The sequence below is a fragment of the Astyanax mexicanus genome, chromosome 12 (assembly GCF_023375975.1).
Source record: "Astyanax mexicanus isolate ESR-SI-001 chromosome 12, AstMex3_surface, whole genome shotgun sequence".
Classification (NCBI taxonomy): Eukaryota; Metazoa; Chordata; class Actinopteri; order Characiformes; family Acestrorhamphidae; genus Astyanax; species Astyanax mexicanus.
In genome coordinates this window covers 36,798,401-36,814,807 of record NC_064419.1, presented here as the reverse complement: position 1 = coordinate 36,814,807, position 16,407 = coordinate 36,798,401, and the positions used below count along the sequence as shown (strand labels likewise).

General features: G+C 38.1%; 1 protein-coding gene across 1 annotated transcript; it reads left to right on the top strand.

The window, feature by feature from the left end:
* The first annotated feature begins 1,842 nt into the window (after window positions 1-1,842).
* On the top strand, window positions 1,843-16,177 carry LOC103039369 (protein-lysine 6-oxidase). Its single transcript, XM_022671115.2, has 8 exons — window positions 1,843-2,128; window positions 5,770-6,480; window positions 8,211-8,319; window positions 9,022-9,153; window positions 11,211-11,367; window positions 12,938-13,033; window positions 13,132-13,247; window positions 14,988-16,177. Exons 2-8 carry the CDS (start codon window positions 5,958-5,960, stop codon window positions 14,992-14,994), a joined length of 1,140 nt encoding a protein of 379 aa, XP_022526836.2. The 5' UTR covers window positions 1,843-2,128; window positions 5,770-5,957; the 3' UTR covers window positions 14,995-16,177.
* The last annotated feature ends 230 nt before the right edge of the window (window positions 16,178-16,407 follow it).

Below are 16,407 nucleotides of genomic sequence, written 5' to 3'. Positions count from 1 at the left end.
CCATTCTGATATCTCTATGTTAGCAGTAGCATTTGTATCAGCAACATTAGCAGTGTTGGTATTACTTATGTATCCAGGCAAAATATGTAAGAAAGGCATGTGAAATGGCCTAAAAATCCTAAGGACCTACCAGACCACTCTGTTTTTTTTTTTAGAATGAATATATTTGGCTTTGCAGAGTTGGTCGCTGAAGCACTTTCGATACAATTCTTTGCAATATTTTGTCCTCTTTCCACTCAGGAATATTACAGTTTTTTTATTAAATTAAGAACTGCTGCCTTAAGGCTTTATTTTTTTATATTCAGATAGGTATTTTAATTATTTTAAACTACGTATAAAAAAGGAAGTTAGAATGATGCAGGCTACTTTTAATACAGGAAAGGCCACCAAGTCTACATTATAGTCCAATGTAATATCCCATTCTAATATAAAAATAATAACAACACAATTAAACAGAAGTGGGTGGTGATCTGCTGTTCTATTAAAATGACAGATTATGGAAAATGAGTGACAGTTAATGAAGAGTTACATCAAATCAAAATCACTGAAGTCGTGACACAGCTGAATTTCTATATATATATTCTATATATATATTTAGTATTTTAAAAAATCCATATTACCATGCACAGTGATGAAAGTGATGATACACCTGTGATGTTAAAAGTTGTCTAGTGTCTAATATTCACACCTACCTTGACATGGCAAAAGTCATGGGATTGCAATATGTAAATTGTATGTAAAATTGTGAAGTAGTAGGACTGACAGTTATTGGGGAATGCAGCTGCCAAGCATGTCAAGTTTCCTGAAATGCGGTTCAGCTATAAGGAATGCTGCATCTAAAAACAGTGTTTTTCAGTCCTGATACTGGAGGCACCCTGCTCTGCACAATTTTGTGGTTACCCTGTTTTGACACACCCCCTGTATCTAATAAAGGGCTTGCTAATTAACTGATTATTTGGGAAAAGGTAAAGCAATAAATGTACAGGACATGGTGCCTCCAGGATCATTTATTCAGGACCCTTTAGAAGCACTGCCATACAAGTAGATGTTCCGAGCCTGTATGTGGCCTGACTAGTAAGTGGTTTCCTACTAAGCTGCAATTGTGTGGATGACATACTCTACATGGTGACGCATCTTGAGCAACTCTGGATAAATCATGGACATGAGGTACAGTATAAGATAAGCAGAGGATCATACAAGTGATGATTCAGAGCAAGAACCATACCACAGGGTCAAATATCAAAACAATTGCAGATGACCTTTACATCATGATGGCACAAGCCACTAAAAAGAGATCAGCAACTAAACGGATTACACTGGAACAGTTTCTAGACATCATCAATCCTGAACTCAGCCATGCACCAAAAAGACAAGCCACAAACCTCACACATTTAACATTTACATAGAAAATAAAGAACCAGGGCTCAGACTGTTATCACTATGATTTGAAAAAATGCCAGTTCAAGTCCTGATTCATGCTGCACATTTAAACCTACATAGAAAATAAAGAACCAGGGCTCAGACTGTTATCACTATGATTTGAAAAATGCCGGTTCAAGTCCTGATTCATGCTGCACATTTAAACCTACATAGAAAATAAAGAACCAGGGCTCAGACTGTTATCACTATGATTTGAAAAATGCCGGTTCAAGTCCTGATTCATGCTGCTTGCCATCAGCAGCCGAAGTCAGAGAGAGCACAACAGGCCTTGCTCTTTCTTAAGGATGGATAAATTACACTACTTGTGATTCTGGTCAGCACAGGCTTCTGATAGTGTTGTATTGGAAACTGGGGTGCTGCACTTTGCTCTGACTGATTACAGGTTATCATCTAACTAGACACTGTGTCTTGTCACAAGAGGGAGTGAAAGTGTTTCCCTCAAAGGCTACTTTAGGTAGTGTACCTCTTAATGAGAGATCAATGCTCTCAAATAAATTTTTGCCCTGTTAAAAGACCATTAAGGAGGGCACATCCTTTGAAAATTGCCGCCATCTAGGCTGTTCATCTACTGTTGCCTTTGTTTGCAGTTGTGTCATGAACGAGAAACCTGGACTGCTATAGACTGGAACCACATCATCTTCAGTGATGGATCCAAATTCTGTTTAAGACTGAGTATATAGGCCTTGTGGTGAGTGTTTAAAATCCTATCTTTGCTGTGGAGCGACACACTGCTCCAACTGTTGTTGTGATGATCTGGGGCACTGTCACTTCAAGAATCTTCTTTGCATCAGCAGCCAGAGTCTGAGAGAGCATAAAAGGCCTTGCTCTTGAGTGATTCCTAAAAGCACAGGCTTCTGTTTGCTGTTGTATTGGAGCTGGGTTGCTACACTTTCCTCCAAGCATGTTGGATACCAACTGATGCTGCATTCGTGGCAGTTGGAAAAGAGCCAGTGCTTGACATGTATTGGAGAAGGCATGTGCCAGTTTTCATCCTTTCAGTGTTGAGGGCATTGTTAATGATAGGGGATCTCATGTGGATAAGGACCGGTAATTGACCTTCTGAATTGTAGAGGGCTAAATGGGATAAAAAACGAAAACCAAGACACTTGAACTGATGAAATCCACCACTTACTCTACAGGACAGTGTCAACACTCCACCTTTAACAATTTCAGTTCTATCCCTCCACTGTAACAATGTAGTGGAGGTGCAAAAAGGCGATAGATGATGATCAAGCCATTGTTTGACACAGTCAACTCTAGAAAGGGAGCCGGGGGATCCCAAGTGGCACAACTGTCTAAGGGTTTGTCCTATTGTTGAGAGATTCTGTGGTTAAGAGTCTGAAAGAGCGTAATTGGCTCTGTTCACTGGCTGGAGACGATGACATTGTTTCTTTCTTTCTTTTTTTTTTATTGATTACCGAGTCGGGCAGGTAGAGTTCTCCTGCAGGAGAGTTCAGTTGTCTTGAAATGCTGCAAGACCTGTGAGTGGCAGCTGGAAATATCGGGATGGCTGGCTTATATTTGTCTCAGTGGAAGCATGTGCTAGTCCTCACCTTTTCTGTTCAGTAGCATTGGGTGGAAATAAGAAAATAAATAAAAAACAATAAAAAGAGAGTCAGCAAGGCTCTTAGTAAAGAGTATTTTCTCTTGAATGATGTAAAGTTACTGAGGAGCAGTGTTCCTATAAGCTGTAGGCCTGTGTTATTTAAAGCTTGGGAATTTGGCCGTTGGGCAGGTCAGCCGGGGTTGCAGAAAACAGTAGCTAGGGTGTACCCAGTGTATTTTCCTGCTCAAGGCAATGCCACTATACAGTGAAATACTGCAAGTCAAGCCCAGATTGTCAGTTCACCTCACTAGCTCAGAATGGAGTCAGAGCCCCTGTTCTGAACCTGTCCATCACAGAGTTGCTATTTATTAGAATAGCAATGGATGTGGCAGTCTCCCTGGAAAAAAGCAAGACAGGAAATAACTGCTGCCATTAAACCATTAAATCTCCATTTTAAAGAGTAGAAAAAATGCCTGACTGTTATAATAAGAAAAACAATTTATTGTAATGAGTAATCATTCTAACCAAGATATTAATTTCACGTCTAGACAGCTCAGAAAAAAAGCAATTTATGCCTTAATATCTGCATTTAGATGAAAGTTTCAGACTGCAATGCTCTCTAAAAGAAAGGTAATCAGGAAAAATAAATAATTAAAAAATCATACAGACAATAATTATTGAGCAACATAAACAGAAATAGGGTGTAACACATGTGAAAGACAACATGCAAGATATCCCAGCATGAAGACCCTATTGATGTCCTGCAATAATTCATCCCATGCAATTTGCATAATCTCACTCAGTTCCTGAAGATTTTGCAGAAGGGGTGGAGTCTTTAAGGCAAGCTCTTATGAAGGCAGCAGTATGTGGATGAGCATTTTCCTGTTGCAATAGCGCACCGGATAGGCTAATTGTGCTCTCTCAGACTCCGGCAGCTGATGGCGAGGTGCATGACCGAGATTTGAACCAGTGATTTTCCAACCATAGTGGCAGCGCCTTAAGCTCACTAGACCCCCCACTCGAACCCCACACAATCATAAATGTCTAAAAACCGCTGGCCACAAAAGTGAGTACACCCCTAAATGAAAATGGGAAAATTGTGCCCAATCAGAGAATGATTCACTCCCTTCAGAAACTGGGACACATGGCGGTTTTCCAACACGATTATGACCTCAAGCACACCTCCAAGATGACAACTGCCTTGCAGAGGAAGCTAAAAGTAAAAAAGGTAAAGGCATGTCTCAAGACCTAAAAAATATTGCGCATAATGGGGCATCCTTAAATAGAAGGTGGAGGAGTGTTCTCTATAACATCCACCAGCTCTGTGATGTCGTCATGGAGGAAGGGAAGAGGATTCCAGTGGCAACCTGCTGTGAAGCTCTAGTGAACCTTGGGCACAAATTGGTCATTTTCCCATAGGGCTGTACTCACGTTTCCAGCATTAATGCATGTGTGTTCAATTATTTTGAGGACAAAGTGTCATATCTTCAGTTTTGCCTCATGAAAAAATATAAAATATTTACAAAAATCTGAGAGGTGCACTCACTGTTGCGAGATACTGCATAGTGTTCAGTGTCATGAAAAAGTATTTCTTTTGTTTTTGCTTTTTTGTCATACTGATATTTTTCAGATGATTAAACTTTAATATCAGACAAAGATAATCTGAGTAAATATAACACTTTTTTAAATGATAATTTTATTTATTAAAGGAAAAACTATCCAAACCTAATAACTTGACACCAATTGCAGTCAAGCTTTACCGATAATTACAGATGAGTCTTTCTCATTTTCTCACTTTTGCACTTTTGTATTTTTATACTTTATATATTTTATTGTATTTGTACTTTTTGTATGTGTTTACAAATACAAATTGTTATACACATTTTTGGTATTTGTATTTTTATAAGTTTTGTTTTATCTTATGCTTCCTAGTTACTTTTGTGTACTGTGTATACCCACTGCTGGATGTCCAAAATTTCCCCTCTGGGATCATTAAAGTATCTATCTATCTATCTATCTATCTATCTATCTATCTATCTATCTATCTATCTATCTATCTATCTATCTATCTATCTATCTATTTCTGTGTAGGAGCTTTTGATTTTGGATGAATTATTTTAATTCAGCCATATTGGAAGGGTTTGAACCACCTGTTTAAGATCATGTCACAGCATCTCAATCAGACTTTGACTAGGCCATTCAGAGGTGGACTTGTGCTTTGTGTGCTTTGAATCATTGTCCTGCTTCAGGACCCAAGTGTGCTTGAGCTTGAGGTCACGAACAGATGGCAGGACTTTCTGCTTCAGGATTGTCTGGTAAACAGCAGAATTCCTTGTTCAGATTGAAGCATGATGTGTTGCTTTTTCAGATCTTTTAGCTGATTCATGTTGTCATCGGGTTCTGTTTAAGTGATTTCTTGATTCTACAGGTCGGGCAGTAATCAGGCCTGGTTGTGAATGGTGTCAATGGACTCAACTTTTCAAAAAGTATGATTAATCAGTGTACTGCCCTGTGGATGAACTGAACTGCCACGCCTACTGACAGAATTACAAAATCAGGGCTGTTTGTGCCATGTGTGCTCTCTGTGATGAGCCATGTGATAGCTTTGTGCGTATCGTCACGTCTTCAGATTGTTATGACACAGCTGTGGCGCGCGCCAGGCGCACTCTGCCTCCTTTGAAACTCCAACTGCTCCAGAAAGTTTATAAACCCCCTCCTCTCTCCTGTCCCTCCCTGCACCTCCAACCACACACTCACACAGCTCTCTCTCTCTCTCTGTGCAGGACCGGTGCAGGACTCTCCTCCATACATGCAGGGCTCCAAATCATCCCAATGCGCCTGCTACACGACTCGTGCGCTTTTGGAGACTGGCGCGTCCTGTCCTGTTATTTAAGCCCCTCAGAGTGCGCCATTCTTTGTAAGGCTTATCAGTAAAGCGCGTGCATAATTAACATCATAATAAAAAAAAGTCATGAGGGATCTTCTGCTGAGGGCTGCGCTGCTGTTCTTCTGTTCTTGGCTGGGATGCGTATTAACGGGCGCGCGCGGTGAACCTGCAGCCCTGCGCCCCGGACTGCGCTGGAGGAACCAGGGGCGCGTCTATAACCTGCTGAGTCACGGGGCGCAGTACGTTCCAGCGGGTCGCCGGGGGGGCGGAGGGTCGCGCGGGCCGGTGGTGGTGATCAGGGACAGGAACGAGACCGCGTTGACGCGCCGTGGCGCACAGCAGGTGGACTCTACGGTGACAGACGAGCGCGCGCCGGCTCCCGCACCCGGTTCCACTAACCAGACGGCCGCTTCTGCAGATGCGAGCCGCCCAGCGGCTGCAGAGGACGGGATGGTGGCGGATGATCCGTACGACCCGTACAAACCCTACCGCAACAGCCTGTACTATTCCCCGTACCGCGGGTACAACGGCTACGACTCCTACTACACGCCCAGGTACAGGAGCAGACACAGACCCAACGGATACACCTCGCGCAGCACGCAGCACGGTAAGACACCCGAAACTAGTGTGGCCCCGTGCGTAAAACAGAATGAAACGGTATGAGACCTATCAAAAATGTACAGTTTATTATGACAGTTGTTTAGATTTTACCAAATTGAAAACCTCTGGAATATAATCAAGAGGAAGATGGATGATCATAAACCATCAAACCAACTGAACTGCTTGAATTTTTGCACCAGGAGTGGCATAAAGTTATCCAAAAGCAGTGTGTAAGACTGGTGGAGGAGAACATGCCAAGATGCATAAAAAAACGAAGTTATTCCACCAAATATTAATTATTGAACTCTTAAAACCTTATGAATATGAATATGAGTATGTTTTCTTTGCATTATTTGAGGTCTAAAAGCTCTGCATCTTTTTGTTATTTCAGCCATTTTTCATTTTCTGCAAATAAATGCTCTAATTGAAAATATTTTTATTTGGAATTTGGGATAAATGTAGTCCGTAGTTTAGAGAATAAAAAAACAGTGTTAATTTTATTCAAACATACTATTTATTGTGATGAGTAATCATTCCGTTCTAAAACTGAAATTCCATATGTTTTTCTGCATAGTTTGGATGACTTTAAATATTTAAATATTTTAAACTGCAAAATTTGAAGTAAGTTAAACTTAGTATGAAAACTACTGTAGTACTTACTATAATATAAACAGTATTAACATTACTTTTGTTTATGTTTCCACAGCAATGCCTTAAACATAAATCTTTTGAAAATGGGCAGGTTGTTCTAAAACAGAGTTTACCTATTCTGACTTCATCTCAGCAAACTGTGACAACTAGGGCTGCATGATATTGAGAAAAATCACATTGTGATATTTTGTCAGTGGTCCATTATGCCATTATTTTTGCTCAAACAATTCAGACAAATCTGACCAAAAAGCAGAGAGAACATTTTTACAGTTTAAAACATTTGTTTTTTTCTTGTGCGAAAACAAACCAAACCAGGTGGAAAATGTTCCAGGTTTACAAACTCATTAACTGATTCAGACCAGAGCAATCCAGCTATAGGTGTTAAAAGGCCAATGTGCTAATAATAATGTGACTACGTTATTTAGCCATTAGCTACAGTAATTTTTACTATGCCAGACATATCAACAGGCTTGATCTAAGCCTAATGTTTTAGTTTTCCAAACAATTATCATATCTGTCATATCTTAAGTGTATATCTTGGAAGTACTTTGCAAAACAGACATAACCTCCAACATTTTAGTCTTCAGATTAAAAACCGCTAGTCTAGAACTTTTCTCATAACCAAAAATTAACAATTCCATGTCAAGAAAAACTGAATGTTCCTGTATGTAAACATGGCCATTGTCTAGTTTCATATCATACAAGCAATTCTTTAATGTACAGATATATGGAAAAAAAACTGCAATAATAACATTATAAATTAATACAATTTGTAAAGGAGTGTTTCAGCCTGGAAAGAATGAGGAACATTATATATGGACAGCCAATCAGAGGAGAGATCATTTATTTATCAGTCTTAAAGGTTTAACGTATTAGAATAAGCCTGTTTAATTGTATAAGTTAAACATAAATATTTAATAATAAATGAATAAATAATTTGCAACAGCCAATATAGATTGTAAGTGTACAAACCCACCACTAGGCAAATCAAAAGATTGTTGTTTAATGTTATAAACAATGAAACCTGTTGACTGCTGTGGAGATATGTATGTATAGCACTCATAAAGATAACATGCAACCCAACAGGTCTTCCAGATCTGGTGGCAGACCCCCATTATGTGCAGACCTCCACTTATGTACAGAGAGTGCCAATGTACAACCTGAGGTGTGCAGCTGAGGAGAACTGCTTAGCAAGGTTGGTGATTAATACTATAAGGAGCTATGGTATATGTAGATGAGCACCTCAGAAGAGGTTATATTTACTCTATTTTAGAGTATTTTTGAATGATTATTTGTGTGTATTTCGTTGCATTATCTTTTTGTGTTTCACACTGACATGCCAAATGTCATGGGACAGTGACTAGTATTATGTTTAATGGCAAGATATGCATGTTGGACCTCCTGCAAAGTCGCTTGTCTGTTTGCACAGACATTTCTAGCCAGATGCTGCTGGTCATGATCACTACTACCCACTACACTGTTCACTCTGGGTGGTAATTCTTTTTACAACGTATCCCAGCCACTGTAACACAGTGGATCGATGGAATAATAAATGCTCGCATAACTTCGGAAATAAAATGTCCATACATCTGGCACCCACTATCTAATTTTGCTTAAATATTTTTTTTATTATATCGATTTACCACAAGCATGCAAAAAAAGTGCTCAGCGCCACTCACAAGATAACACCTCACAACGTAGACAGGTGTATACCTGTATTCCCATGCCGCCCTCTAAGATATCACTTTCTAGTAACTGCTTTGACATGATTTAACTAAACAAAGATAATCTAACCATTTTATTGTATGTACACATAGAGAATGTCATTATTTTGTATCTGATAAACATAAAAAAAACGTTTTTTAAGTTTTTAAATGCCCACTTTACATGTCAACAGCTCATCTGCTTATGCAAGAGACTACGACACGCGGGTGCTGCTGAGGTTTCCTCAGCGTGTGAAGAATCAGGGAACCGCTGACTTTCTCCCCAGCAGACCACGCCATGCCTGGGAATGGCACCAGTGTCACCAGTGAGTAATTATGGTTTCTCAATTACAGCTTAGTTGCTTAGTCTTCACTTTTTCTACGGTGAGTGTCAGTTTGAACAATGCGTGAACCAAAAAATGTTACATTCTACAGTAGAGCTTGCCAAAAGAAGGATGTGGTATAGTGGCACACAACCTGATGCTTTTTCTTTTTCATGGTTGATCATATTACATCCACAGGATGTTTATATAGTTCTGCTACAAATAAATATGTTCACTTTTAATTTAGTATAATTCTCAGTTCAGCAGTGGAGCAGTTAAGCTATGTTCTCTGGAATGATGGTGCTCCATTTGGTACTTTTGGGATGAGTTGAGGAGTTGGGGATGAGGTGAAGTGGTGACATCCAACACCTTGTCCCTTACTATTGCTCTTTTTGCAAAATGCAATCAAATTCTCACAGCAATGCCCGAAAAGAAAACTATCCCTTGATATTAAAGGAGAAGTCTGGTAAAATTTTAATGTAGTAAAACGAAAAAAATGATAAAGAGTACTAACTTTTGTTGAATAGCCCACCCTTAAAATGAGTCAGGGCTCTCCGAATTCTGCCAATAAGTTGTGGAGCTACTTTGAGTCTGGATAACAGTGTAAAAAGTGATTTATATGGGGCAAGTAGATGCCCCAAACCACCTGTTGTAAAGAGTGCAGGGCAAAACGCACAAAATGACTGGATTTTGAAAAGCTACTGGACAGCAAAGGTGGGCTATTCAACAAAAGTTTGTACTCTTTATTATGTTTTACTACAGTTCTCCTTTAAGGTCAGTCCTTTTTACACTTACATGATACAAGGATTGCTGCTTGGCATCAGCAGCCAGAGTCTGAGTGAGCACAATTGGTCATGCTCTCTCTGGTAGGTTGATAGTATTTCTTCCCCTCACCATTCTTAATGTGATACTGAACAGCACAGGTGTCTGTTAGCTGATGTGTTAGAGCTGGGGATCCTGCGCTTTGCTAGCCAGCATTGAGGGCCTAGTAACATTACCTCAGCAACAGCTTGAAAAGATGTGCATCTTCATGTTAAAGGGAATTGGGTGATTGGTCTTTTAAAATAGGTAGAAAATGGGATAAAACTGGAAATTAATTTAAAAAGAATGCTCAAGTAATCCTTCCACTCCATCAGATTGTGTTAATACCTCACAAAACCCCAAGTGCTCCAGGAAAAAAAGCTTGTGTGTGTATTTTTTAAGTGTTTTCCCACCCACAAGTTCTAATAAGGATGTAGAGAGAGTTTTTATGTTTTCATTTGTGGACAGACCTTATTATTGGAAAATTACTTTTGTAACTGAGCTTTGGCATCTGTGTGAACAGGGATTTCTCATAGGTCTAATGAATGTTTATATTAGATTTATTTAACATTTTAAAATTATAATATTTTATAATATGTCCTGGCCATAGGCTAATATATTCTTCAGGAGCTAGTGTGCACTTGCAAGGACTGTTTGCTTCTGCCTGCTTTCACATTGACAACTTCCTTGTTTAAATTTTTATTACATTTCACGTGAAAAAAGTTGTTCTATTTAATATGTACAACAGTGTAGAACCTTTTCTAAAGAAGTACGATCTAAACAGAATAACCTACAACAGAATTTCCACCAATGCGAAGAAATAATTCAATATAGAACTATTTTTATTCTGCTTTTTTCCCCTAAAGAATCTATGAATAACCTAGTTTTTAATAGTGTGCTTTATATGCAGCAGTCAGGTGAATGTATTGTTTGATATTCATACATTCTGTACTGTTTAGAAAAGCTGTTATCGAATAATACTAGTAATTATGTATCATTAGAGGAGCTTTCTTGGCCCTTACATCTCTGGGCCTCCCAACTGCAACATATAATCTTTTTTATGGAACCATAGGTATTCATGTAATTATCCTATAACCATAATTACATCAATCATGCGAAATAACAGACTTTTCCAGGAGGCCTATAGTATTTCTAGCTTAACATGGTATAAATATTAACTGTACCTTTGAAGACATTTACTTTCTTATAGAGGCTTATTTGTATTTTTTTTCTTTGCATTACTTTTCTTTCGTTTCTAGGCATTACCACAGCATGAACGAATTCTGCCATTACGATCTGCTCGATGCCTCTACCCAGAGCAGAGTAGCTGAAGGCCACAAGGCCAGCTTCTGTTTGGAGGACACATCATGTGACCCTGGATACTATAGGCGCTATGCTTGCACTTCCCACACTCAGGTAAGCAATTTTCCCTATATCCTCTGTGATCTTACGATGCATTATAATGGCAGCTCTATGACAGTACGAGTCTGCACAAACGATGATGCCTCAACTTGCCAGGTTTTGGTCAGAAACCCACATTTACTGTCGCCCCGTCAGAGCTCTGAAAAAACAATCACCATTCCAGCTCACGCTCTTCTCACACCTGACCAGTAATTTTAGTCCACACTCATTCCTCTCTTCCATGAAATGACCACTAGAACATCACAGACAATTCTACACTGCTCCCTTGCACTGATTGCACATTTTGCACACATACAGCTCTGGAAAAAATTAAGAGACCACTTCAGTTTCTGAATCAGTTTCTCAGATTTTGCTATTTATAAGTATATGTTTGAATAAAATGAACATTGTTGTTTTATTCAATAAACTACAGACAACATTGCTCTCAAATTCCACATAAAAACATTGTTATTTAGAACATTTATTTGCAGAAAATGAGAAATGGCTGAAATAACAAAAAAGATGCGCTTTCAGACCTCAAATAATGCAAAAAAACAAGTTTATATTTGTAACGTTTTAAGAGGTCAGAAATCAATAATTGATTGTTTTTTAATCACAGTTTCCATGCATCTTGGCATGTTCTCCTCCACCAGTCTTACACACTGCTTTTGGATAACATTATGTGACTCCTGGTGCAAAAACTCAAGCAGTTAAGCTTGGTTTGATGACTTGTGGTCATCCATCTTCCTCTTGGTTATATTTTCAATTTAGTAAAATCATAGAAACTGATCATTTTTAAGTGGTCTTTTTTTCTGAGCTGTACACTGGTAATCAACTGCGAATGCACAGCTTGATTTAGGGCATGTCAGTGTGTCTTTGCTATCGTAACAACGGGAAAAGTATGCCTAACATGGCCTAAAACACACAAAAGTCATGTACTAATTCTCTTAAATAATCATGGGTGTGTTTTGGGCATAACATGCAATAAACAAATCGACGTGTCACTTACCATTCCCAGGTGCGCTCTGACTTTGGAAAATTGCTATTTTAGAGGCACAGCTACCATGACATATGTAAGAAACAGGGATGTATGTGTGTTAGGGACGTTCCTGTTGACAAATAACTGCCAAGATAGCGATGGACATCTGGCAGTTGACGTCTGCCTAGGTTCTTTTCAGTCAGTGGCGCACCTGTGTTTTTTATTGCCAAGATAGCAATACACCATAAATTTATCGAAACACACCTAATTTCCTGACCACATCATTTATCAGTGTAGATATATACTACTTAAATGATGCAGGCAGAAGGTGGGGTTTAAGAAGGCAATGAGCATCGCAACACGCCTTGTCCAGGGTGTAAGATACCTCCCTATGTTATTCATGTTGAATAATATACATACATTGACTGGCAGACTCAGGCTGTTTGAATGTCAGGAGTGAAAAATATGCTTAATCTGTGTATATGACATGACAATAAACCTTTGAATCTTTGAAACACACAAACCAGCAACACAAATCAGTGTGTTTCTGTGCTTTTGTTGCTAGCCTTTCCGACTGCTGTATTTTCTATTGCTATAACTTCACAGGGACTGAGCCCAGGATGCTACGACACTTACAGCGCAGACATTGACTGCCAGTGGATTGATATTACTGACGTCAGACCTGGGAAGTACATCCTCAAGGTTAGTGTTTACATGCTCAGAAGTGGAGTAGTGTTGGGTGGAATGAACTCATTCATTCATTGATTTGAGTCTGATGCTTCTCTATAATTATATTCCAGATAACTGTGAATCCAGGCTTCCTGGTTGCAGAGTCAGACTTCAACAACAACATTGTTCGCTGTGACATTGATTACACAGGCAATTACGCCTATACATCAGGGTGTTCTATGTCTTCGTAAGTGGACAATGGTTTTAATATTTTCTTATGTCTTTTGGCGTTTAAAAATTAAAGTAAAGGAATATTGCAGTTATCACTGACAATGACACTGTCATAAACACTGTCAGAAATGAACAGAAGATTAATGAAATCAATCAATTCAATCAAATCAATTGAAGGAGATTAATGTAATTAGGTTTCTGCAGTTTTCTTAAATCAGATTAAGGCCTAGAAATCTGGTTAACCAATCTGTTAAAATAAGAGTAGAATTTTCAGCTCAGAAATCACATTTTGCTATCAGAAAAGAAGATACATATTTACCAGTAAAATAGGTCCATATTTATGAAGAGCACATCACATGCTTCTGTGAGATTACTCATTCGATTATTGTCTGACTCCAGAAACCAGAGTTTTCCCATTATCTGATTCCCAAGTGTGTGTAAATATATTGATCTTATTACTGGTACATTTTTTTCTGCAAAAATCTGATTATTGAGTGCATAAACATGCTTATAAACAGATCATGTAAACAGATCTTTTAAACAGATAAAAAGCCCAGTCAGCCCAGTCAATCCTAAACCAGTTCATAGTGATAAAATGGTAATTATTTAATTGTTACAAGTAAATAGCATGCTCCAGTTTCTTAGTTTAAGGATTAAGACCTGAAATTCGATTTGCCAGTAAAGTGGGTCCATGTTTACAAAAAAAAAATTGAAATTAACTCATGGGCTTCTGTGAAATTACTGGGCAATCTGATTATTTAAAATCTGACTCATGTAAACCCAGCATATTTTTATTATCTCATTAGCCATGTGCATGCAAATGCATCGATTGCATTACTGACAAAATCAGATTCTTCTGCAGAAATAAGATTATTCAGTGTATGTAAGTGCACTCAATGGAATTTACAATACAACATAGTTGCAAAACCAGATAGCTGAATAAATATCAGTTAGGTAATTTCTACATTTATGTTATACAGACAGAAGCCTAACATAAGGGCTCTGAGTGATCCACTATGATCAAGAGATCGCCAGTTCGAATCCTGTTCATGTAGCTTGCCATCGGTTACCGGAGTCCTGAGAGAGCACAATTGGCCTTGCTCTCTTTCTGGGTGGGTAGATGAAGCTCTCTCCCAACATCACTCCAAAGGCGTCTGTGAGCTGATGTATCAGAACTGAGTCGCTGCGCTTTCCTCCGAGTGCGCTGTGATGCTACTTGGCAATTCTGCATCAGCAGCAGTTTGAAAAGAGGTGGTGGCTGACTTTATATGTATCAGAGGAGGCATGTGCTAGTCTTCACCCTCCTGGTGTTGGTGCATCACTAGTGATAGGTGGAGTCCCAATGAGTGGGTTGGGTAATTGGCTGTGGAAATTGGGGAGAAAAAAGAAATAATACAGAAGCCTAAAATAAGACATATTTTAGGCTTCTGTATACTTTTTGGGTTTGAAACTAGTTTTGAATTAGTAGATCAACTTTTATTTTACATTGATTTTGCCTTATTTTGTAAAGTCACTTGTATTTTATTGGACAATGAAAATATACAGCATGTACTGCCATTGTTTTTTTGTGGAGAAAAAAGAAAGAAAAGGTTTTCTTTTAAACAAGGTGCGGTAGTGCCCTCTACTGTATTATACTAGAAATGCACAAACCGTACAGTTCAATGTATCTAAACAATTATCTAAATTATTATCCAATAAATCATCAAAATTAAGAAATTATCTAAATCAATATATCTATATCATTTTTCCTCTTCAGGTACTGATTCCATACGGATGCCCATCAGAAGTATCCACAGGAGAGGATGCCTTAAAGGAAAGGCAGTGGGAGAAATGCAGCCTACCTAAGATTGCCTCAACTATTTTGAATCAGTCCAATTCTACCAGCATTCTTACTTTAATATTGTGTTTAAATACATTGTAAACATTTAAATACATTGCAACACTTCGACAATAATTATGACTGTTTTAATACCACTTTCATTGCATGTGCTGCATGAAGTGCCTTAGTTGAAACTAATATCTGGTTTTTACAGATGGCATTTAATACCCTCTTGTTGCTGTAGAATAAAAGAAAAAAAAAAAAAACGGTGACATATTAACTAAAGCCTACTATATAACACTGACAAAACTGACAAATTATAAACATAGCATTACAGATGTCATATGCCGCCACAAACTACTTTTGTTTTGACGATATACATATTTTAATTAGATACACAATATTATCATCATTTTAAGATTATTTTTGTCCACCGGAATAAGGATAATATAATAGAATAATAACAATATTAAGATAAATTTTTGATTTTTGGTCATGTCCAAATATTGAATGATAAATCAATTATATAATAATTATCGAGACAGACCTACTGCCATGCATTGCCATGTCATATGGATTTCTTGAATAAAACAGTGGCATGCTACCATGGATTAATGAGTTAATATCATGTCACTGTTATATTACTAAACGTATTAATCTGTCTTGACAAAACGTTACAGCATATGACATATGTCCTGATATTGTTATGAATGGTCTGGCTATGTCAGTAATAGGTAGCAGGCTTTAAGTGAAGTGTTGCTAAGTAAACATAAGCTTTTTAGTGTTAGTGTGCTAATTGTCGCCATAAAGTTCTTAGACCTTTTTATTTCTTTTTTGCATTTTTTTTTCATGAGTAATTTTGGCTCTGTGTAATCCATAGACACTTTCTGTAAACTCTTTCGGTGTGAATTTTTGAAACTTTGAGTGATCATACATTTAGACCCATGTTCAAAAGCAGTGCTGTTTACTTTTTTTAAAAGATGTACATTACCTGTCATATATGCTTAGATTTTATATTTCTAATAAGAAATGGTGCTACTTACATTATTAATCACTGTAGTTCTGAGAGCCAAATATTAATTGAATAAAGACCATTGAATAAAATGAAAAAGATATAGAGATTTCCACACTCTATGGAATTCGTGGTTTATCAAATATAGTGTGTATAAAGGTTATTTACCTGTTGGGTGTTTTGCTTTAGCTAGTAAACACATAGCAACATCATAGCAACCAGCTCAGAACCACTTGGCAACACCATAGCAACCATCTGGGATACCTTAACGATGGATATTAACCATGTTTACTGAGCAACTATCCTGTGTTTTTTTCAGGAAATGCAGTTCATCATTTAGGCAAA

What these genes read in the sequence shown, in the direction of transcription:
- LOC103039369 (XM_022671115.2), top strand. Translation starts at nt 5,958, where the DNA reads ATGAGGGATCTTCTGCTGAGGGCTGCGCTGCTGTTCTTCTGTTCTTGG. An exon ending in GAGGAGAACTGCTTAGCAAG is followed by an intron (nt 8,320 to 9,021) that starts GTTGGTGATTAA and finishes ACATGTCAACAG; the next exon opens with CTCATCTGCTTATGCAAGAG. An exon ending in CTTGCACTTCCCACACTCAG is followed by an intron (nt 11,368 to 12,937) that starts GTAAGCAATTTT and finishes ATAACTTCACAG; the next exon opens with GGACTGAGCCCAGGATGCTA.